The 21,120-nt window shown below is 37.4% G+C and overlaps 1 protein-coding gene across 1 annotated transcript in view; it reads left to right on the plus strand.

Moving 5' to 3' along the window:
- LOC103177863 (A disintegrin and metalloproteinase with thrombospondin motifs 6) overlaps positions 1 to 20,031 on the plus strand; it is a 36,120-nt gene extending 16,089 nt beyond the window's left edge. Inside the window, exons 6-13 of the mRNA XM_042331774.1 lie at positions 1,093 to 1,173; positions 1,461 to 1,624; positions 5,521 to 5,659; positions 6,846 to 6,975; positions 8,870 to 9,074; positions 10,606 to 10,782; positions 14,852 to 15,008; positions 16,680 to 20,031. Coding sequence (XP_042187708.1) covers positions 1,093 to 1,173; positions 1,461 to 1,624; positions 5,521 to 5,659; positions 6,846 to 6,975; positions 8,870 to 9,074; positions 10,606 to 10,782; positions 14,852 to 15,008; positions 16,680 to 16,789 — 1,163 coding nt within the window. The 3' untranslated portion in view covers positions 16,790 to 20,031. The remainder of the gene's footprint in view (positions 1 to 1,092; positions 1,174 to 1,460; positions 1,625 to 5,520; positions 5,660 to 6,845; positions 6,976 to 8,869; positions 9,075 to 10,605; positions 10,783 to 14,851; positions 15,009 to 16,679) is intronic.
- Positions 20,032 to 21,120: the final 1,089 nt, after the last annotated feature.

Here is a 21,120-nt window from a genome sequence, read left to right on the forward strand (position 1 = left end):
ATCAAAAAAGTGTCCTTAATGTGGCTTAATTAACATAGAATTGGTAATGTCGATCAGAGGTTACAAAAGTGACTGATGTGGGAAATGGAAAATAATTTATACTGGTGCAGTAGATGATCCTCTAAGATAAGGCAAGTTGGTAGGACAGAACCGAGCATCTTTACTGTTGCTACATCTGGTCTTAATTCAAAGCAAGCTTACATGTTTCCCTCGGTTTGCTGAGCACAAAATCAAAATGGAAGCAAAGGAGATTGGGTTCAATATTTCGTGCTATAAATGCAAAGAAACATAAACTTTCCAAAATGAAGATAGTGAGCTATAGGTATGTGGGACAATGTATTAAGAAATATCTAAGTGCAGGAAAACGATGAATAGGGTAAGTGGAGAAAAACTGGAGAGGAACCATCAAAGATAGGATTGTTTGCAAACTAGTCATTAAGATGAGAGTTTCAGCTCCATAAAAAGAAGGTATGCTTCAGTTATAAATGCATCTTAAATTCAATGTTTTTTTTTCTCAGTGTTTTATGTTGTAATATTGCTTAGGTTACCACTGCTTCCGATATCAGTTCCATTGCCATAATATTGCAATTTATATTTGTATTGAACACAACTTGATATTGTAAGCAGAGAGATCTAGAAGAATAGAGGTACAAAAGGCCATACATATAGTCAAATTGGATCCTGAGTTTTGGAAATGGAGGCATTGAATACAAAAGCGAGAAAGTTATATTAAACTTATGTAAGGTCTTGATTAAGGTACAGCTGGATGTCCTACTATAGAAAGAACATTAGAATCATGTAGGTTCACACAAACGATACAGTACCAAGAATTATCAATTACAGTTATGAGGATAGACTTGGAAAAATTGAGTTGCTGAAACAGTGAAGATTAAGAAGGCATCCAACCGAGGTCTTCAAAATGTGAAAACTTTTGAGAGAATAAATAGTCAAAGAATATTTCTGCTGGTTGGTGAATCAGTAACGGTAGCAAATAGGTCTGGACATTTTTTGTAAATAAATCGAATAGAATAGCTGCTTTTGGCCTTTCTATGCAGTTAAAATAGTTCATATATTAAAACTTTATGCTTTCAGGCTACATGGAAGTAGTCCAGATTCCGAGAGGATCAGTGCATATTGAAATTCGGGAACTGGCAATGTCAAAAAACTACATTGGTGAGTTTTAAGTGATGATGTAGTACTTGTGTGGAGATTGGATCTTCGTTTAATTTATGTGTTCCATCTTTTCTACAAGGAATAAAATTGGATGTAAAAGTCTTGTAACTTTTAAACAAACAACTTGGAGTGTTCTTTTCAAAAAAAATTGTTTGTTAATCCAGGGAGACATATAATTTTAACTGGTCTGTCATGAAAATTTCAAATATGACAACATTTATTTGGGTTTGTGCAAGTTGTTGAAATCCTTTGGCTACAGAATCATTTGTAATAATTTTTGCTTATAGCTTTGAAATCTGAAGGTGATGAATATTACATAAATGGTGCATGGACCATCGACTGGCCAAGAAAGTTTGATGTCGCTGGCACAGCTTTCCACTATAGGAGACCTGCAGATGAGCCAGAGTCCCTGGAGGCGTTAGGGCCGACCACAGAAAATCTGGTCGTCATGGTAATCTATCCAATAAATAATCCTGTGTTTATATTGCTTAAATATTCTGCTTACATTTAGGAGACAGAGGAAGCTATTTTTTCTCATCATTCCACTAGAGGCAAGATAACCTGTTGGTCGAGAAGTGTTACTGACATTGGCCGAATGTGGTTACAATGGAATTTTCTCATCATTGCTTCATTGACTAGTGGAATATCCCATTTTACACATCATTGTGATTTGCTGCTCACTACATTCTCACATTTTCAGGACAGATAGAGTAGGAAAGAGGAGGAGGATGGCAATATTAATCAAATATTCCATTGCAGCATTAGAGTAAGGATTGATGTAGGTGAATAGAAATACAGAATGAAGGTGGAACTATTACTCTGTTGGAAAGCCATATCCCATACCACACTTTTAAGTCCAGCAGTATTCTGGATTAGTATGTTTCCATTCCAACTAGGAAGGAGTAGTGCTTGATCTAATGCTAGGAAATAAAATGGGGCAATTAAGCAATGTAAGAGTAGATGAACATTTAGTAACCAGCAACACGCACGCTCTCTGTGGCATTGAGATCCTTTCTATAGTGTGGGAGCCCAAAACTGGATTCCAGAGTATCAGGATGTAGATTGGTAAGAGCCAAGGTTTCAGGATGCCAGAATGTGCATTGGGATATTGCTGGAGTTTTAACTAGCTAAATTCATATAGCTTGAATTGAGAGCACTGTCTTGGAAGCTTCCTATTACTGCTTGCCAAGCTAGAACTACTGTATCCATTAGTGCTTTGGTTTGCAGGGTTAACAGGAGTTGAGCGTGAAGAGTCCCTGCTCGCAGTGTCTGGTCTGCCCTTCCAAGTCCTGTCAATGAGCTAGGTTGGCAGATCTATCATCAGCGGTGTCGTGAAGTACTGTAACCCCACCTGGCTTAGGAAATGGACTACTGAGACTGCTACAGAGGATTGACTTCATTCTGGCACTTCCGTTGCCATGCAAATCACCTTGGATCCAGTTCAATTCCAAGAGACCCTGCGCGCAATGGTCTCTCTCCCCACCCCCCTCACCCGCCCCCGGAGGATAGTTATTACATCTGACGAAATGGTGTGAGAGCTTTGATCTGACACAAGCTCACATCCTGAGTTGCCCAACCCTGAGAAAGTTCAGCTCTTGGCTGGGTATTGTATGCTCACTAACCTCAATGGAGCCAGTTAGGTCATGGCCGATTCCTCCCTGTAACATATGCCACAGAGCAGATGAGTGAAATTAGAAGCAGGCCCACAGGTACAATAGTAATGCGAAGCTTCCTTGCTGTAAGAATCATTTTTAGAACTGTTATTTTTCTCTGTTTCTTGTGGAAATTCTTTGATTGTAAAGTACTCCCTCAGGACTTTAGTTTAGGTTATGACAAAATTTCTAAGTAGCTTCTTATTCGGACTCTTGAAGTGCTTAAAAATAGCTTCCCATAGCACAGTGAAAATATTCTTTAGTGTGAGTTTATTAATACGTACTATGATATTAAATGCCCTAACTTCGTGCAAGTACAAAGACTTTTAAAAATAGCATAAGACCAACATATTTTGTGATTTTCAAAATGAGCAGTGCATGTTTTTTTTCTTCACATATTTGGTTTTTGATTGAATTTTACTATCTTCTTTATCAGCAGTTTTCATGGTGGGGGGAATCAGGGAATTTTCAGTGTTTACATCTCTGTCTGAAATTAGAAAGGGTGATCAGAGACAGGATAACTACAAAGAATGCAGATAAAGATTAGAAACATAGCACTATAGAAATTTACAGCATAGAACGAGCCACTTAGTCCATTGTGTCACTGAAACATCTATTCACTTAGTTCCATTCTCCTGCCTTTTCTTCATACCCTTTTATATTTCTTCTTTTCAAATATTTATCTATTTCCTCTTAAAAGTCAATAAGGATTCTGCCTCGACCACAGCTCCATATAGGGCATTCCATGTCCTAACAACCCTCTGTGAAAAAAAATGTCTCCCAACCTCTCCCTTTGTTCCGTTGGTAATTTACCATAAATCTACACAATCTAGTAACTGAATCAAGGAACAGTGGAAAGTAAATACTCCCTGATTACTTTATCAAAACCCCTGATAATTTTTAAAAACCTGTATCAGGCCTCCTCTCAACCTTCTTTATTCCAGGGGAAACAGCCCCAGTTTCTCTAATCTTTCCTCATAAGTAAAACCTCTCATCCCTGATATCATGCTTTTTTAATTAAAATAAGTGCTAGCAAACATACTAACGGGCCAAATGGTCTCCCCTCTGTGTTGTAAACATTCTTTGATATATTTCCAATGGAGGCCTAGGTGAAATCCAGAAGTCAGTTAATCATTGTCCTTAACAGCCTTTAGTAAGAATTTATTTCTGCTGAATTTAAAATTAAGCATTCAGAGATAAAGTGGGGAGACAAATAAATTTTGTCAGATGTGGCACCTGGACTGTGAAACTTCATTTCACTTTTGAAAGTGGATCTAAATTGTGAGATTGGTAAAAGGTTGGTAATTAGTTAATCCCAGATGTGTTATGTCTGACCCTCTGGAACTCTGCTCGGATGTCGGTCTGAGTTTCTGTCAAATCTGCGTATGAGCGGAATTACAGAGTTGGCCAACACATCTAGGTTTTGCTATCATTAAACCTTTCGCAATACGCTTAATTCACACCACCTTTGAGGAACAAATTATAAAGGACTAACATTGGCAGCAGATCTAAATTTACAGTAATTTACAATATGGCTTTACATTCACGAAGACTTTGCCTCCATGGTACAGCCTAATCTCTTTACGTAGTCTGTTGTAATAAGAATTGGAATCTTGTGATTTTTACTGGACATTTCTCAAAGTAAAACTCAAGTTACATCACTCTGTTAAACTTCTTTGTAATTCACATTGCCAAAGATCAGAAGCATTTGTATCAGAATAGTGGCACATATAAAGCATTCTCACAACATTTTCATCTAAAAACTGAGTTCCTATAGGAAATTGGTGGATAGTTTTAATTGAGGATGTGGACCTATATAACTGCCCAGAACTCAGCCACAATTTGGCTGGAATTTGACAAACTCCCTCAGCCCTCAGTATGACTGAGAAGTGATAAAAATGACACTGGTGATGTTGAAAAGAATCTGGTGGTCAGGGCAAGATATAGAGGCCTTGATTTACAATCCATTTGTGCTGTACCTGACTTCAGAGGGGCCAATGTGTGACCAAGCAGCAAAGTTGTTTCATTCCCTTACATCCTTCCCTTTGTTTAGCACAAACATCACCCCCACAATAATAATAATACTAATAATAATCCTTGCATTTGATGTAGCGCCTTATCACGTCGTTGAGACGTGTCAAAGCACTTCACAGATGTAAAATGAATTGACTGGGTAGTTTGTGGGTGAAACACGCTAGGCAACTGCGCACAGCAGTGCCCCACAAACAATTGTGGATTGACATAATGTTATCCCTTGATTTGCTGAAACAATGAAACTGTGAACTGGACCAGATCTTGCAATATTTCAAATTATAATGTATATTCGGGTTAAAAAAAGTGATTAATTGTGCAAATCAGATAAATTGTGTTCATTGCGATTTGGATTTTACAAGTATCATGTGACATTCACGGTGAGATTTGTAAAAAAAAAGAATTGATTTGCAAGCTGACAAAATCCAAAAAAAGGGTGGTGAGCAAGGCCAACAATTTCCTCCCAAACCGTTCTTTAGACATTGTTGACTTGGGGGTTTTCTGCTTGGCAGATCGCCTGGTGATTCTGACAATATGATATTCACAAACCAGAAGTTACAATTAATGCAGTGAATGCAGTTTCTGAAAACACATTTTCAACTGCACTATAAACCTGCTGAGTTTTTAGACTGATATCTGTTTCATATGCTTTGTTTTATTGTAGGTGCTTCTACAGGAACCAAACCAGGGAATCCAGTACAAGTTTAACGTCCCAATAATTCGTACTGGCAGTGGGGACACAGAAGTGGGATTTGTATGGCATCACTTGCCGTGGTCAGAGTGCTCGGCCACCTGTGCTGGAGGTAGAACCCAGAATCACTTCAGAATTATTTATCATCACTGATTCTTTAGCTCAGTTTTTAATGACTATGCACCGAGTTTATGTGTGTCTCAGTACAGTCTTTACAATTGCTGTTCCTTAAATTATATTCAGCTGATTCTGGGTAGCTTGCTCCTATGAGTACTTGATTTGGGATTTGAGTTGAGTTAGTACGAATTGCACTGGAGTCTCATTTCTGATATCCATCTGGAGCATATAGTCTCAGAAGTGAGGGATTCATACCTGCTTCAGCGTAAACAAGCTGTGTGTACGTGTGCACGGGGATCACTCCCCTGTGCTTCAGAATACTCGATGGGGGCCGATAAAGCTGCAGCTCATGGACAACTAGCTGTCTGATTCAAATCATATCCTCACTGTGTTTGCTGATCTCAGGTGCACGGGTGGGCGAAATTGTTCCTAGTCTACCCAGGCTTAGGGAGGGGAACGCCAGCCAGGATTCCTGCTCCTGGTTTCTCTTCAGCGCACCCTATACTAGTAGTGTATGTGTGAGTGGGTGGGGTGAGGTTAGTTTCAGCTGTGAGGCCACTGCAGTCGAGTGGTGTGTCAATGCTCACAGACAAGGCTCACACAGGAATAATGGCCACTCGGGCAAGGTAGCGGAAGGTAACTAGCGTCCATGTAACCGAACCCCAGTAAGAGGAGGTCAGACCAGGAGCAGAGAGCCATATGTCAGTGGGGAGAAAATCAGAAAAAAAATTAGACCCACTAAGTTTTTATAAAACATTTCCATACAAAAACTCTTGGCGTTATCAGTCTAGATTATTGCACTATTGCAGATTCTTAACCTGTAAGTTGAAATGAGGCACAAAATTGACAATGTATGTAAATGTTTTTCTTTACTTTTCTATGAAATGCTTCTTATTTTTACCTTTTTCCATTTGAAACAATACCTAAGTAACAGCAAGATTACACTGCTGCCATCATGGCTGATATCTGCTGACACTACAAAGACTAGATCGAGGTGCTTTCTATCTGAGTCGTGCAGTTTCAGTGCCTTTACCAAGTGAACCACTTGAAGAACTCTGCAAAATCATGTGTTAAGAATTCAGGAATTATCATCCATTTTTCATCCCTATGAAAAGAATGTTACTTGAAATATGTGCTGCAATTTTAATAGAAAGAGAGAAAAACTATTTCCTGTTTTACAGGTACACAGAAACAAGAAGTAATATGTAAAAGATTAGATGACAACTCCATTGTGCAGAATAGTTATTGTGATCCTGAAAGTAAGCCACCTGAAACTCAGCGAGCTTGCAACACTGAACCGTGCCCGCCAGAGTAAGTTAGCAAAACCTTTTTTTGGTCTTTTACACTTTTGCACATTGTTTTCTTCTAACACAAAGCTTTCTGCTTTAATCAGCATGCAGTGGATGATAATAATATGGAAACCATATGTTACCTTTGCATTCATTGACAACCCTCATAACTCTTCACCAATTTTATTCCAATCCTTTCACAAGTTACCTTATTAAACTTGGAGTGATTTCTGCTTTCTGGTGTACGTTATTGTAAGTTATACCAGAGGCATGTGACTACTGGTGGTGCGGATGAAGAAGATCCTTCAGCCCATTATGATCTCAGCTTTCCAGAATTACCACAGATTCCACTTTCCATTTAGGATTAAACACACATTGACTGAAACTTACATTGCATGATATTAAGATGGAAACCATATGTTACCATTGATAACCCTCATTATTTCTATATTCTTTGGTGATGCTAAAATGAGGTGATATAAATTTCACTTGTATTTAATTTTAATATGATGTTGCTCTAATACTTTCTCAGTATTGTATGACAAATCCGAACATTTCAGTCTTATGATCTTCAGCCAATCTATCATTTTCCCATTAAAGCAACAAGCTGTTTCTTAAATTAATCCAGAGTCCTGGCCACAACCAGGAAAACCCATTCCAGCCTATAATTACCTTCTGTGTAAAGAAATACTTCCGGTGTTTGTCCGGAAATTGCTCTCTTGCTTTACTGCCTTGGCATATCTGAAAATAATAATAATCCTTGCATTCACATCAAATGTCACAGTGCGGGTCACAGAGTATTCTGTGAAGTGTAGTGACTGTGTATTGTTTTGGGTTTACTTTAATCCTATATCCCTCTATAAGTCCCCAGTGGGACTCTACTATTCAAGGCTGAAGAGCCCTAGCTTAACCAATCGTTCCTCAGAGTTTATCCCCTAATTGAAAAGCTGGTTTTCATATTAGCCTCTACCTCTTGCATCAAAAGGGCTGCCTTAAACTTATGGATGGATGATATAGCATTTTCACTCTCATCGCAAGGATTGGAATAGATCAGCCACCAAATGGAAGTTTGTGTTTTAATGTGAAAAGGAGCAACAGTGAATCCTGCGACCAATATCAGGCATTAAAAAAATCAACAAACCAGAGATTAAACCTAAATGTTTGGAGTAAACAATTTCGTCAAAAAAAACTGTCTGTGCTTTGGTCAGGTGCTTCAAGCAGTCATTGCATTCGCAAAGACTGTGAATGCTCATGGCACATTGGGTTCCCACTATTGCTGAGCTTTGATTAAGATGAAAACAATTCAAAATAACATCTTTATCTAAATGATGTGTAACACACTTGCCCTTATTTGTCATCTCAATGTTGCTGGCCTATTTTAAACGTAGAGTTGTCTCTTTGGGAAAAACATATAAATAAGTTGACCTACTTAATTTCTGACTTTGTCAACGTCTACTTAATCCTGTATAGAAAATGGAATTTGTGGTAACTCGTATTACAAAATAATGTGCCTCTATCATCGTTTACATTAACCAGATTTTTTAGGGTGTGTTAGTTTCACTCTGGATGTTAATACAAAAGGGAAAAAGTGAGTTTTAAAGTTATAACCTTTGTTACATTCACCCAGAATTTACAAACAATGCTTACATTACGTTGTCTGTCTTCTGACTTGATCTTTGCGGTTTTTATTGTTTGGATTTTCTCTTATCAGAGAAACACTCCGTCTATCAACAGATGGATTAAATTTAGGAATTGTACGTAAATATTACAGCATTTTATACATAAATCAGTCACTATGCGTCTGTACTAGTATATTATTGACTCAGACAAGCTAACAATATTCCCCTATTAGTTATTAATGGTAGGTGGGCAAATCTCAGATGGACAGGATTATGACTGATTTCTCTACCTTTCAGATGGTTTATTGGAGATTGGTCAGAATGCAGTAAAACATGTGATGGTGGAATGCGGATACGAACTGTATTGTGTATCAGGAAAATAGGACCGTCCGAGGAAGAAACTCTTGATGACAGTCACTGTCTAACACACAGACCCATTGAGAAAGAGTCCTGTAACAACCAGTCCTGTCCACCACAGTGGATTGCGCTGGATTGGTCAGAGGTACAATCATCATACTTCTTTACTAGTGCAGTCTAAAATTTGTTGAATTCTAACTGGATTCTTTACATTGTCTCCAAATTGCAATTGAGAAACCAGCTGCACATCACAACGGTCTGTGGGAACGTCACTCAATAGATTACACCAGAGTTTGCACGGATTGGCATGACATGCTTCTGTGGAGTCCTGTAGCTCAGTGGTTAGAGCACTCGCTTTGCAAGCGAGAGACCTGAGTTCAATTCCAGACAGGGTGAAACTTTGGGCAAGTTTCCTTACTCCACATGCCTAATAATAATCCCTCCAAAACCCCAAACAATAATAAATTGGTCATTTTCAATCTACGACTGTTTGTGGGACATTGCTGTGCACAATTGGCTGCCGCGTTCGCCCACAAATATACAGTCAATTCACTTTACAGTGTGTTCTGTGAAGCACTTTGGGACGTCCTCCCGACGTGAAAAGCGCTATATCAAATGCAAGGATTATTATTATTATTTACTGGAAGGAGACTTGGAATTCTTGTTAAAGAATCCCATTGGAAATAATTGTATTTTAGAAACCCATTGCCGGGTAATGAAGTTTACTAGATTTATTCAAATTACTCCAAAATTTAAAAAAAATCTTAACCAGGAAAAACAACAACAAATGGCTGTTTCAGTATTTTTGCTGAAAGATGAGCATTATATGTGTCTGCAGTAGAACAATTGATATCTGCATTAATGGGGCAGCAACATTTGTGAAAATCTAGTTACTGGGTAATCTCACAAAATGCTTTCATGTAAAACAGTTAGAGCAACAGTGTTTTTGGAAGCGTGTTTTCCACCATTCTTTTTAAGACAATGGATTTAAGGCTATGACCATAACAGCACTGTGACCATTTAAGTGCTCCGAGATGCCATCCGGGGTGAAGGTCACTATATTAAACGCAAGTTGTTGTGGTTGACCATGGTGAGTTTGGAGCCGCTCTATCGGGCTCAGTGGAGAAGGATTTCTGACTGATTTTCCCTCTGCTCAGGGGCAATTATAGTTCCCCCATACATTCTAATCTGGAAATCTACCACATGCAGAGCAGGGATTAAACCTGGGTGTTCCTGGTCTGCTATGGCTCAGCACCACAGTCACCATAGGGACTAAGCATTTCCCCTCCATTTGTGATTAAAATTCACTGTTTATTTCAATCTGTTGCACGCAGGGATTGTACCAGCCTGAAATATGTTTACATGATGCAACGGTTAGGTCACAGTGATTGAAAGTATTTCCATGAAAAAGCAATGTCAGGAGGTCATAGCCATTGCATAAATATTTATTTCAAATATTTATGCACAGGAATTGATAAATGTTCTAAATACATTAAAAACGACACTAAATCTCACACACACCCCACTCCCTGCACAGTGCTAATGTGATTACTCATTTTTGGCGATAGATAAATATTGTAATCCGTGGCGTAAATTCCAAAAATCTGATTGGCTTCAGTGGTTTTCAACAGGATTTCAACTATGACTTCTTAACTGCTTTGCTTCCTCGTTTGCAGTGTACTCCAAAATGTGGCCCAGGATTTAAGCATCGAATTGTTTTGTGTAAGAGCAGCGACCTTAGCAAGACCTTCCCACCCTCCCATTGCTCAGCCGAAAGCAAGCCCCCGGTCCGGATCCGCTGTAGCCTTGGCCGGTGCCCTCCCCCTCGCTGGGTCACTGGAGAATGGGGTCTGGTAAGTCAGCACTATTCTAAAGCTTTACTCTGTGTGTCCTGGTGCTTTTATCTGCATGGAATGGGTAAGTGGAATTAAACAAAGATTTAAAGTGTGTATGAATTACCAATTATACCATTGAAGTTAAAATAACCCTTCAGATCATTTTATGTTCATTCACACTCATCTAAATAACTTCAGCAGTGATAGCTTAAAGATGACTATCCCAGCAAGTACTGCAGTAGTCAATTGAAACAGGTTGCTTACCGCTGAACATTTTATGTTGTTACTAATTACAAGGATTGATTTATTAAAATCTTTCAACGATAAATTATGTTAAACTGAGGTCCCGTTGCCTGTTTAGGTGGATATTAAAGATCCCCTATGGCCAACAGCAATCCTCCAAATAAAATTGGTCATTTGCTTCACGGCTATGCTTCTTTTAATTAGCAAAAATCACTGATTTTTATTTCCAATCTTTCACTTTTAAGTTTGACGTTTAAAATAATTACATAACCAGTTTTTGGCAAATAGAGTTCAAGGTGGACGCTCCCAGGCATCAGAATAAAGGCCCTCATGATCCTTACTCTCTTAGTTCATGAACGTCATGCTTGAACTAGACAGATTTTTTAGGAAGAAATTAGATAGCCATGATTATACTTTTGGCGGACAACCAAACTTGTTTAGAAGTTCGCTTGTTTGGAAGTCCAAGATGATGACAAATGAATTATCCAAAATATTCAAGAGAGAAATTCCAGAGGTGCATAACGCACAGAAACAAAACTGGCCCTGCCAAAACTGTGACTGCCGAAACTGAATTCAAATTTAGGTTTTACCTAATAATTGAATTTCTGGCTCAATTTGGATCATATCGGATTTCCCATCTGGAGCCATGCCCTTCACTATTACACATATCTAGCAATGTAATGATTAAATAATGCAGTCATTAAATGATTGCATTCCATACAGTTAAGCTAAAATCAAATATTAATAGAAACTTGCTTGTACGATTTCCCTTCTGAAGCAATATTTTAATAAATGTTGCTAAGATGCCAGATAATTCTGTGCAATTTCTACTCATACCAAAAGTGGTTTCCCCCTGTTTTCTCCCCTTCCCGAAGAAGAGAGTGATTTATATTGAAGCTCAGATCTGTGGATCTCGGCAGATTCTGTATTATCTGTTGATTTATACAGAGGGCTCAGTTGCCCATCCAGCATTGTCAAGCACTTTGAAATGTCCATCCAAGGAAGGGAAGACATGGAAAACACTATTATTATACATATATTGTATTAACATTTAGTTACTTAGAATGTAAGTAACCAAATGTTCAGTTTCTCCTTATGATTCTAACCTTGCTCTGAATTATTTATTGCTTGTGTTATTGATTTCTGTGGTATCACCACTCTATAAAGATTTTAGGTTTACATTATGCTATTCATTAAATGTCTCTTAGAATTGTAACAACCTCAACACATCTTTGACATGCACACCAATCAGTTTGTAAAGGATTGGTTTAATAGTTATCCTTTCAAGAAGGAGGCTGTCTTAAAATAACTATGTCTTTTGACAGATGTGTCCAGCAAAACGTAGGAAAAGTTCAACTGGAGCTCTTAAAAAGAACTGATTTAATCATCGTCACTTATGATATCCATCTCTTTTGAACAAAATCTATTTTCAGACCTGCAGTAGTAGATTGTAGAACAAAATACACATTTTACTGCTCAGTCTCTCAACAACAACAACAACAACAACAAGATTCCATTTATAGAGCGCCTTTCACGTCGGGAGGATGTCCCACCTTGATAAGAGATCAAACCCTACTGTCAAAGGGGATAGACTCAGGTCAAATAGACCCACAAAGTGTCAAAAAGCCATATTAAACAGCTCAAGTTGTAACCAATTTTCTGTCCTTTTTATTCTGGACACCTGTTTCCTGGAATGTTCACCTAGAAGCATCAAATATCTGTGACTGACATCATATGGTGGCTGATATCCTGAGCTGGATGGCTACCTACCTCACAAGTGAAATCTACTCTTGGAGTTTATTGCTATTCAGTTCCTCGTTGTGCGTTTATTCAGAATTAAATCTCTTTTACCTTTGCAAACATGAAGATACTTTGTCCACGTCACAAAAATCGTGGTTGCCTTTCACTGTGATTTTTGTGACGTGGACAAAACAGTCCGTTGTTTTTCTAGAGCAACCATTTCCTTTTATTTTCTTCACTTTGTAGTCTTTTTCTAATCCTCTTGCTTTGAAGAAAGTGCAAACGGACAGAGCAATACTGATTCGGGATGTGCCCAACTGATTAAAGGTTGTTCTTTTATAAGTAGTGCATCTCTGCACTGAACCCAAATCGTATTAACCTATTGGTGTCAATCTCCTACTTGGATAGACAAGTACAGTGTGGCATGCAAGCGCTCTGAGATTCTACCCTGCTTGGAGGGTGCTATATAAGTGCAAGTTGTTGTTGTATTCATTTTAGACAAATTTATTTTGATTGTCAGGTTCTTGAACAGACTTGATTCTGAGATAGCTGACTCCTGTTCTTCATAATCAAGAATGTATTTACCGTAAGGAAAGCTACTGCTAGTGTGGTTTGTGATACAGAGATGAAAGAAACGTGTCTTATGGCGCTGTGGTGAATCCCCTGAGGTTCCTCCAATCTTGAATATGTATGACAGCTTCTTGGCCTTGGATTGAAATTGAGTTTGGTGTGTGTATGGCAGCAGAAGTGATTTTCCATCTTATCCTTACAGGGTCTTTCGCAGACATTCCCTTGTCTCCCGATTCATAAAGTCAGCATGGTAAATTAATCAAAACAGGGAACCACTATTGCTGCTGCAGAAATTTAACCTGGTTTTACACAAATTCTTATTCCCATGGTTTGAGCTGCTGCACACATATCACCTAAATGAGCTTACTTGGAAAGCAGCTTGGTGAAATTCCTCAAGGTCGTATCCTTGGCCATGGTTTTAACATTTAAAATCATGCAGAATTTTGGTATTGTTTAAAATTTAGACTTCATTTAGAATCCACTTTTCTGCAGATTTTAATGGGAAATCCACACTCTCTGATCAACCCTATCTCACATGGCATGGATGTAGGACAGTACTGAAGCCTTAGTCTAAATTCTTTCTTAAAATAACATCTGAGTTCCATCTCAACAATTAATTATACCCTCTTTTTATCTTCATCTACTTCACTAATCAGAAATCCAGCACAATTATTATTATGTCAGTTCTTTATGTGCTGTGTAAGGAAACTTATATAAAAGTCTTATATAAAACTAGACAATTGCTCAGTTCTTGTGGAACTTGGAACCAAGCTTTGCCTGTCTGCAAACAAATGCTTGCCAAGTGGTTAATGAAGTGAATATTCATTGCCATCAATTGGCAGGAACATTTACCCATTCTGCATTTCTCAGGCTAACCTCCAAAATGTTAATGTAGGGTTTCTATGTTGTATAGTCCTTGAACTTTAACCAACAAAGTTATTTATATCTTTCTTAATAATAATCCTTAAATTGATATGGCACCTTATATTGAAAAGTCTCAAAGCATTTCACAGAGTTCTCCATAAAGTGTAATTTGTGGGTGAGCGCAACAGCCAATTTGTACACAGTAATGACCCACAAATAGCCATAAGTGACTTAACATCCTTAATTTGATTTTTAATATGAGAGATTGTTGGTCAGGACACCTGGAGAGACTCTTTTTGTATTGTGCCGTGGTATCTTTAACATCTATTCCGAAGGATGGCACCGCTAATAATGCAGTGTTCCCCCAGCACTACAATGAAGTGTCAGCCCAGATTATGAGTGAAAAGTTTCAACATAGGGCTTGAACACAACCACAACAACTTGCATTTATATAGTGCCCATTTGAATAGTGGAACTTTGAGACAGTCTGCTTTTTACTGAGCAAAATACTACATTTGTTCCAAATGTTGGTATGTTGATATAATAAGATTATTGAGTGCCAGTTATGCTGTTATCCCAAACAATGTTAAAACTAAATACAGCATTTGCTTTAACATTATGTACAATTTAAATAGTCACAATGCATCTCTTTCTCTTGTTCTTTCTCTAGTGTTCTGCCCAATGTGGTCTTGGGCAACAGATGAGGACAGTGCAGTGTCTCTCATATACCGGTCAACCATCCAGTGAGTGTCCTGAAACTCTTCGACCTCCTTCAATGCAACAGTGTGAAAGTAAATGTGATGCGATGCCCATCACCAATGCAGAAGGTGGGTATTGTAAAAATGCAGCATTGCTTGGCTTTCTTAGGCAATAACCGTAGTAGGTGTTTTTACATTTCCAAGTGTTTTTATGTGTTTCTTGGAAATTACTGAATCCTTCACCGGCTTGCTTGCTGATTAACAGAATTTCTGCCGAGTGAAAACCTTGAAAATTGAAAACATCAATGGTTTCCCAAGTCCTGTGTCAGGAGGCATATTGCAAAGGGTTTTCTATCAATCTGTCTGAACAGTGGAAACATTTTTGCTGATTGTGCATGTGCTTAATTCTGTGAAGAAATGTCAGATTAATGTCAATTGATGCCGGGGTATTAAACCTGTCTTTCTGTTCCAAATGTCAAGTGGCTAAAATGAATTAAACGAGCCAGTAAAGGTCATTCGATTCAAGAATTTGATTGGTTTCTTTGACATGCATAATTTCTTTTGAGTAGTTCCAAAACAATTTTACTGACAAGAAAGATAAAACATTGACAATTTATTCTTGAGTTCTAGGTCACTATTTAAATAAAAAAGGAAATTCTGTGAAAGAAATTCTAAATTATGAACATTTTGTTCTGATTTGAACTATTACCAAAGGCTTTTTTTNCTTCAAAATGTCATGTTCAGTGTCAGATATTTTACTTTCGAATAGGTCAGGGGATTGCAAACAGTCAAAATAAATCAAAAGATTTTTCTCAGGAAATATGTTTTTTTTCAGATGCTGACAGAAGTAAGATTACATCAAAGCTGACTGAACAGTTTCAAACTTTTGTGAAAGTTTATAGCAAAGATAGAGAAGAGGGCGTCTTGCTCCACATCTGTTCTTGAGTTAGTTGTATTTTGTGAACTACAGTTTTTCCTTAGCCCGTGTTTGAAAGATTACTTGTGTTAAATTTAACATTACGTTTGCTTTTAAGAATACTACAGACTCGCTCCGAACAGCTTGAACTACCATACATGAAATACAGTTCTGTCCATTTTTTTGAAGTGCTTATGTGGTTGCAGATCCAGACAGCTCAAGGTCACCTGAAACTCGAGCCAAAATGCCATTTGAAATAGTCTTTCATGCAGTTTTGTGTTTCCTTACGGTTCACGTATTGTGTTTATGAATTTCTCACAGTAGCTGCAAGCACTTTGTCATTTGGTATTTATTGTTTCGACCATAACATATATCCTTGGTATGTTTTACATCTACAAATCAGGAAGAGGATATTCCAGTGTTTTCATTGATTCTAGAATTAGTAAACTGACCGACAATTAATCAAATCCTATATGTGTGCAGCTGATGGTTATTATACAATCATTAGTCAGGATGGTTAGGTTTGTTATAGCTTTCATAGTGAATCTTGTATTCTGACCAAATGATAAAAAAAATTTAAATCAAAAAATGTAATATGCATTTTAGAAAAAAAACTATCTGCATTTTGATGACTCCTTGAAAAACGTTTTTTGAAAATATATTTGGAAACTGTAAAATAAAATTTCTTTATCTGACTTATCAAGAAAGGTTCTCACAGTTTTAAAAAAACACACACCAACTATTCATAGTTTAATAGCAAAAATAAATGCTTTGTAAATCTAGAGAGTAAGGTGGGTATTATCAATGGAAACATGTTAATGCTGGATATGAGTCCTATCTGTTTCTTTGCCCTACTCATTGCTTTCAATTTCTTTGTTTAACAGAATGCAAAGATGTGAACAAAGTGGCTTACTGCCCACTGGTGCTGAAGTTCAAGTTCTGCAGCAGAGCGTACTTTAGACAGATGTGCTGTAAGACTTGCCAAGGACACTGACCCACAGCAAGCCTCGTTAATTCTACCATGGAAAACGTGCCTGCCCTGAATTCACACAAAAGAATGGGATTGACATCCCACAAACTCTTTACCCTGTGGAAAACGTAACCACTGGTCAGCCTCAGCTGACAATAATTTGCTGTTATTTTAACTTCTGTGAAGTGGGATTTTTTAACGAAGTGCTGGACACAGAGAGGAGGAGATGCCATTTCTGAGGTTTCAGCTCTGCAACATGAAAAACAGCTCAGCTGTTTACAGAACATGCACGATCGCTTGAACAAATTGAATAGTTGGTTCATCTCCAGGGACCAGGAAGCTAAATGTAATATAGTGGACCTAAATAAGAGAGAGAGAGAACATTACATATACGTTCAAAAGCTGGTAAAGCAGAAAGAATGAGAATTATCTGAGTTTGCCTGACGTGTCAATATAAAGAATTGGAAAAACTCCGACAAAGATATTATGTTTTCAACACATTTTAGAAGCATCGCAATTATTTATCTCACTCAATGGTGACCTAAAAAGTTTTATACTATCAACCGATAAGTTATTTAAGAAAACAGTAGGAACCAAACACGGAACGGATTTCTGTACATTGTCCTAAAATTCTAGTATTGTCCAGTGAAATTCCTATATTTCAAAGATATCTGCAAAAAATTAATATCATCATTGCAAATCCCATTAAGGTAACTAGTCCATTCCGTCAATGGAAGCGAACTAAACCATTTTATCCAGGATGGATAGAGAAGTGCACCAAAATCAGTCAAGATTTCTTGTACTAGCTGCAGTTGGATGTTTGAATGGTATCTTGTCAGCAAAATAAATTCAACACCTTTCAATTCACAATTATTTTTAAATAAAAGGGAATAAGGACATTCCTGTTGAAGCCATTCTGAAATAGGAGAGAGGCGGAAATCACATCCTCAGGCACTGCTCTGCCAGTGTAAATGATGCTTAGGGCTTGAATTGTACCACTCAAACTGCCTTTGTTTATGCCACTAGTGTTGAAGTGGCCTCGACCACACAGGAATCCAATTTCTTATGTCATGCTTCCTTCAGCAGGTCTGATCAAGACCACCATGCTAGACAAAATGTAAAGAGACAGACTATCTACTATGAAATGAGGCACACCTTTCAGCAGAGCTTGTGAAAAAAAAAGGAAAAAACAGCGCTCCAGATGCTTCTCAGTTTAGACATGGGAGACACCTGTTTTAAAAGCATTTAAAAACATTGTTTTTGTGCTGCTAAGCAGATAACTGCAGCCAAAGAAAATTCGTAAAACAGAATATAAATGATTTTAGACTATTTAGGTAGCACTACTCTCACTAGGAATATTAAAGCAAAACATTACTCTTAGATTTGACATTGTATTGTTACCTTAATTATATTTAAATGTGAAACCACATAGTATTCTTACATTAAAGCTGAAACAGACATGATTCCAAAGTCCAGTGCTAGAAGAGCAAATGACCTAGCATGATTAAAGACTCAATGTTGAGATAATAAAAGAGGTACTTGTTCATATTACTACAGTACTTGAACACTAGCAGGTTGCAGCAGGTACTTAAATGAATGTGCATTTGTGTTGAACTGTGCCTCTTTTTTNCTAGTGCAATGAACCTATCTTAAGTGAGAATATTTGTAAATCATTGTGTACAAAATCCATTACCATGCAAAACAGGGCACTTTTCATCAGTTAGGTGAGATTCTGTAGATCTTGAATGAACAGATGTTTAGTAGAGTACATTTATTTTCATTTCAAAATAATTATTTTAAAGTAATTTTCATGAAAAATGTGATTTTTAAAAAAAAACAGATACGAACCTGCTAAATCATACTTCCGCCAATTGATGCACATGAGCAAAGATGATTTGCTACACAAAACAACCATACAGGCTGGCATCTCATGTCGCACATTTGGTCTGAAGTCATAGCTACCAAAACCTTTTTGACATAAATGTAGACCAACAAGGTTTTGACAATCTGTATAGGATGTTGTGCTGCACACTTAGTCATGACTATGGAAATCTTATCTGTCATCTACTACCTCTCGACAGTATTTTAAACTGCTTTCTTCCACAATAAGACTGGCTATGTCAACTCAGTGTTCATTTAAATGCCTATCATCAGGCTTATTTAACAAACTAGTTCCGAACATTGGGACAACCTTCTGAAAAACTAGTCAGTCTATCTTGGTGCTGTCAATGCCTTGGGAAGTCTAAGTTATCATAAAGGGAACTGTGTTGCTATGACAATCCCAAGAATGGGGCCCTCATATCAGTACTTAACACTCCAGGGCATGAGTATGTTTATCAGTAAATGTTTCATTTCAACATCAAGGAACTTTATTTAAAGAATCCTTCTTTACCTCAGATTAGGTATTTACATTGCAAAGACTGTTTCCACAGATTTTTTTTGTTCTGTGGTGCTGGTGCTATATAAGCAGGGAGTTGAATGTATATCTACAATATAGAACAGCACTGAGAGTGGAATTAAATCAACTCCCTCGAGCAACATTGGATTACATTATTAAAGGGAACAGAACACGAAAAAGGTGTTTGAATTACTAGAACATGAAAAAAAAGCTTCAATCTGGGACCTAAATAAGCGGAACTGAAATGAGACCAGAATAAAAGAAAACAAACCAGTGTTCAAATAGCACAGTGCATTGCTGCTGCTACTTTGTAGCCACTCTGAATATCAAAGCTGAATCCTTTTGTAGTTTTCAAACTGATAACAGAACTAATTGTGCAAGCTGTAAAGGAGTTTGACAGCTCTTCCATGCTGAGATGAACAGTGCATTGTAGCAAGTATAATGAAGAGCCCAAGGCTTACAATGCCGTATTATCAGCATCTGGTCACAGACTAAGAAAAGGCTTGTCCACAGATATACCCCAAGGTGCATACTTCAAGGACTGGTACAGTTAATTATGGACTCTATTAATCACTGAATGTCACATAGGTATCCTTATCCAGATTGGAACTAGCATTGTATTATTGTGATTAGTTGCTTATATTTTATATTCAGTATTAATGTGGTACACTGTTACTAAATATTTTTCCTTTTTTGTAAATTATATGCTAATTTATTGCCATGTTTCAAGACACTTGTTCTACATTTATTTCACTGTATATAATGAAAGGTAATACTAAATGCAGTGAAGTAGTATTCCTCATTTGTGACACAGAATCAGTTCTTTCCTAGGTAATTTAAAACAATAAAAATGCAGCTTCTAAATGTAGCAGAATTCCTGTTACCCTTTGTTTATTTGGTGACCTGCAGTTATATGAAGCATCGATTGAGTAATACAGCCTGGTAATGTATATACGTAGTTGAAATATGTGTCCTGAAGCAACACTCAAACTCTTTGGTATGATCCCTTGTTCAGACTTCACTTGCAGAGCCATATTTAAAAGCATGTGGAGTCAAGAGCTAATTTTCTAATGCAATCCTGTGGAAACCGAAATCCAACCTTTCACCTTTTGCAGGTAGTTCTGTACTTGTTGAAGTTTGTAAAGTTAATGGATATGAAGGACATTCTCTGAAAGATATTTTCTTCTAAATGAAGCTATCTATCTATGTATAATATTTGATAATTTGTTAACGTGTTAGCCCTATTGACCTAGCAAATTTATTTCACATTTATTTAACTCATCTAAAGAAATAAAATAGGGGTGCAATTAACATTAGGTATAAACCTTTCCACTGTACAAATGATTTTGACCCTGAGTTATAAATCTGTTTATTTATTGTCACATTGCATATTTGCAACAATACAGTTTTCTTTCACTGAATATGTGTCTTGTAATGGATCTAAGTGTGTACTTACATTTCATAGTCTATAATATCTCTGGACTAGGATATTCATTTTCTGTGATTCAGCAACATTTCATCTAGTGACAACTAACTTAACAGCATCATCTGTTGATTGACCATTGAACCTGACTGCAAACATCATGCTGTCAGAATACTGATTCCATGCTTGACATGAACAATAGGACTTTAGAAACAGCGCTGCTGTTCTGTTAAAAATTTTTTTAACTATCCCCTTACTAAAAGAATGAAAGTGAAATGTAAAAGACTTTAAAATATATTGTTTAGATGCAAGTTTGTATGTGCGTGTGTGTGTTTGTATGTGTGTATGTGCGTGTATGTATGGATGTATGTATTGCCAAAAGTTAAAGTGCTGCATTGGCAGAAGTGACATCAATCTTATTCATCAAGTCACCTAGCCTGTCTTCAATTTGGGATTTTCTTATATGGGGTTTTCTTCGCACAAGGACAAGTGGGCTGCAAATGAAGGGAAACATGCTGGAAGCTGCCAAGGACG

This window comes from Callorhinchus milii, unplaced genomic scaffold (genome assembly GCF_018977255.1).
Source record: "Callorhinchus milii isolate IMCB2004 unplaced genomic scaffold, IMCB_Cmil_1.0 Scaffold1, whole genome shotgun sequence".
Taxonomy (NCBI): domain Eukaryota; kingdom Metazoa; phylum Chordata; class Chondrichthyes; order Chimaeriformes; family Callorhinchidae; genus Callorhinchus; species Callorhinchus milii.